Raw genomic sequence first — 1,771 nt, forward strand, 5'->3', positions numbered from 1 at the left:
ACGGCTGGTTCCAGCCTCGGGCCCGAGTGACCGGGCATCTCTTGTCCAGGACTACCCATCCGTGGGCCAGCTGGCGCACAAACTGGCCGAGAGCAACATCCAGCCCATCTTCGCCGTGACCAAGAGGATGGTGAAAACCTATGAGGTACGTGGGCTTGGGGTCTTGAGCAACCGGGCGAGATGCAGCCATGTCAGCAGAATGATGACAAAACCCAGTGTCACCACAGGCTGAGTTCTGCTTCCGCGGGCCAGGCACATGGGGAGATGGCCTCTCTGGGGCCACGGTCTCGGGGGACGTGATCACTGCTGCCGGGGAGCCCGAGGCCTCTTTCTGCCACATGGCATTTCCGTGTGGATGAAAAAGGGTTATTTCCTTGTCTGCGAAATTCAGCACATCAGCAGCTTACCTCTTGGTGTTGCTGTGAGGTTTCTGCTTTTGCAACAATGTAGCGAGCGTTGGAATCTGCAGGGAAAACTCTCCAGCTTTGTATCCACGCCCACCTGAATGTGGGCACTTTGGAGAAGTGTAAGATACAGCAGGAAAGTTCACGAACTTGGGCCTGCCCCAGGCCTTCCCACATAATCCCTTGGCCACTGCCGGGGCCCCACCCGCGGCCGCCTCCCCGCGGAAACCACCCGCTCCTGAGATCACTTCCTCCTGGCCCCGCTCTGAATCACTGTGCCTCCCACCCTCGGAAGTGGGAGGCGCTCGTGGGGCTTGTCTCCGTCCCCACAGCAGCTTCGCTGTCCTTCCTCGTCTCCCCCTCGTCGCTGTTGTGTTTGCTTGCCACAGTTTGGCAGGGTGCCTCCTCGCACAGATGCCTCTCACTCTCTGGCCCCTCACTGTCCCTCCATCCAGCTCGACCCTCTGCTGCTGCCGGTGACCTGCTGCGGCCTCGGCCTGTGAGGTGCAGGGCACTTGCCCGCAGCCAACGGCGAGACCAGTAGTTGCCGTCACTTTTCCCAGACTCTGGAGCGAGGATGGGACCTCTCCAGGGACACGGGGAAGGGGGAGGGGGCAGGCAGTGGGAGCTGGCCAAGCCACAGGGACACTGGCTTAACTCCTTGCAGCGCTGACGGCTGGATGCAGCAGGTCCAGAGACCGCCCGCATCAGCTGCACCAGCACCAGCAGGTCGAGACCTTGACTGTGTTATAGGACACGGCGGCCCCCTTCTCGGCAGGTTGGAGCTGGTCCCAAAGGAGTACTGCTATTAGCAGCAGGAACAGGAGCAGTGACAGGGCGGAAGCTAGGCAGGAGGCCTGAACCCCAAACCCTGCCCCCGACAGCATAGACAAGGCACTGGGCAGTCGCAGGCCTTTCCGAGCCCGTTCCCGGCTCCCATTCACCGTGCTTCTGAGAAATAGGCGTCCAGATGCCCCCTCGCCTGTAAGGACAGCGTGCACTGGCTCTTCTGTGGTCCGAGTCCCCACGTGGGGGAGGGAGAGGCATGGAGGAGCGCAGCTGCCCAGCCACAGTGGAGCCCCACAGGCGGGGCGGGAGGGGGCAGGCGGTGGAGGCAGAGGGGGCTTGTGAGCTCCACAGAGGCGACGGGTCCATTCTGGGGAGTCACAGAAGGCCCTAAGGCAGGAGAACGACCCAGTGGTCACGTCTGTAAGATAAAGCGGCGCCATCTTCTGTGAAAGATGGTGCGACCCCTGAGCTGAGCCAAGGTGGGTGTGTGTGTGGGGAGGGGTCCCAGACCTGTCTGCATCGCAGGTGCTTGGGCCTGCGACCCCAGGGTGCCGCTGGACCAGCTGAACCTGGCCAGC

The 1,771-nt window shown here is 62.2% G+C and overlaps 1 protein-coding gene across 1 annotated transcript in view; it reads left to right on the forward strand.

Moving 5' to 3' along the window:
* ITGB2 (integrin subunit beta 2) overlaps nt 1-1,771 on the forward strand; it is a gene marked incomplete at its 5' end in the record, with an annotated part of 28,106 nt that overhangs the window by 19,520 nt on the left and 6,815 nt on the right. Inside the window, 2 exons of the mRNA XM_023521129.1 lie at nt 1-227; nt 860-903. Of these exons, the coding sequence (XP_023376897.1) occupies nt 1-227; nt 860-903 (271 nt within the window). The remainder of the gene's footprint in view (nt 228-859; nt 904-1,771) is intronic.

This window comes from Pteropus vampyrus, unplaced genomic scaffold (assembly GCF_000151845.1).
Source record: "Pteropus vampyrus isolate Shadow unplaced genomic scaffold, Pvam_2.0 Scaffold296, whole genome shotgun sequence".
Lineage (NCBI taxonomy): Eukaryota > Metazoa > Chordata > Mammalia > Chiroptera > Pteropodidae > Pteropus > Pteropus vampyrus.